Genomic DNA, 803 nt, shown 5'->3' with positions numbered 1-803 from the left:
CCATTGTTGATTTAGGAAGGAAGGAAGGAAGGGAAAGATCTTTTTATTTCCCTTCCATTTTTCCAAAACTAAAGGTAAAACAGTTTTGATTACTTTTGTTTGTTTTTATATTGTAGGGATTTTTTAGTATGAAAAATACAGTGAAATACTGTAAATACTTTAATATTTGATAGAGAACAGTTACCAAGATAACAAATGTAAAATACCTTTATATTTTTGTTAAGTACTCTAATAAACTTTTTATTTACCCTTATAGGTTATTATGCCTGGTTACTGTGTTCAAGGAACAGTAGGCCACAAGATTCTGAATGGTGCTAAGAAGATTGATTTTGAGAACAGAACAAGTGTTGAGGTGAACCTTACTGTTGAGGTTAGTGTTAAAGTATAGAGATCTTTGGGGAAGTGTAGAGACACAATGAATGTTCACTGTTATTGAAATGTTTATATCAGACTGATGAACTGAATATATAGTATATCTAAATTAGTTTTAAGTCTTGCATTCTCACTTCAGAAGGTTTCTCTCTGTAGTTATATCTCTTCCTGAAGTAACTTTCACAGTGAAGATAATTTAGTGCAAATGTTATCATTTTAATAACATCCATTCATGATCTTGGTTTGCAGTACATGTCCTTTAGTGCCCATGCTGATGCCAAGGGTATCATGCAACTGATTCGTCACTGTGAACCTAAAAATGTAATGTTGGTGCATGGAGAAAATGCCAAGATGGAGTTCCTGAAACAAAAGATCATGCAGGTAAGAAAAGGTTAAGATTAATGAAATGAAAGAGAAAATAGAGAACATCT

General features: G+C 32.3%; 1 protein-coding gene across 1 annotated transcript in view; it reads left to right on the top strand.

Moving 5' to 3' along the window:
• Positions 1–803, top strand: part of LOC119586161 (integrator complex subunit 11-like) — a 7,305-nt gene that overhangs the window by 4,410 nt on the left and 2,092 nt on the right. Inside the window, exons 9-10 of the mRNA XM_037934857.1 lie at positions 257–370; positions 622–753. Of these exons, the coding sequence (XP_037790785.1) occupies positions 257–370; positions 622–753 (246 nt within the window). The remainder of the gene's footprint in view (positions 1–256; positions 371–621; positions 754–803) is intronic.

Source organism: Penaeus monodon, chromosome 21, assembly GCF_015228065.2.
Source record: "Penaeus monodon isolate SGIC_2016 chromosome 21, NSTDA_Pmon_1, whole genome shotgun sequence".
NCBI classification, from domain to species: domain Eukaryota; kingdom Metazoa; phylum Arthropoda; class Malacostraca; order Decapoda; family Penaeidae; genus Penaeus; species Penaeus monodon.
This window is presented reverse-complemented; position numbering and strand designations above follow the sequence as displayed.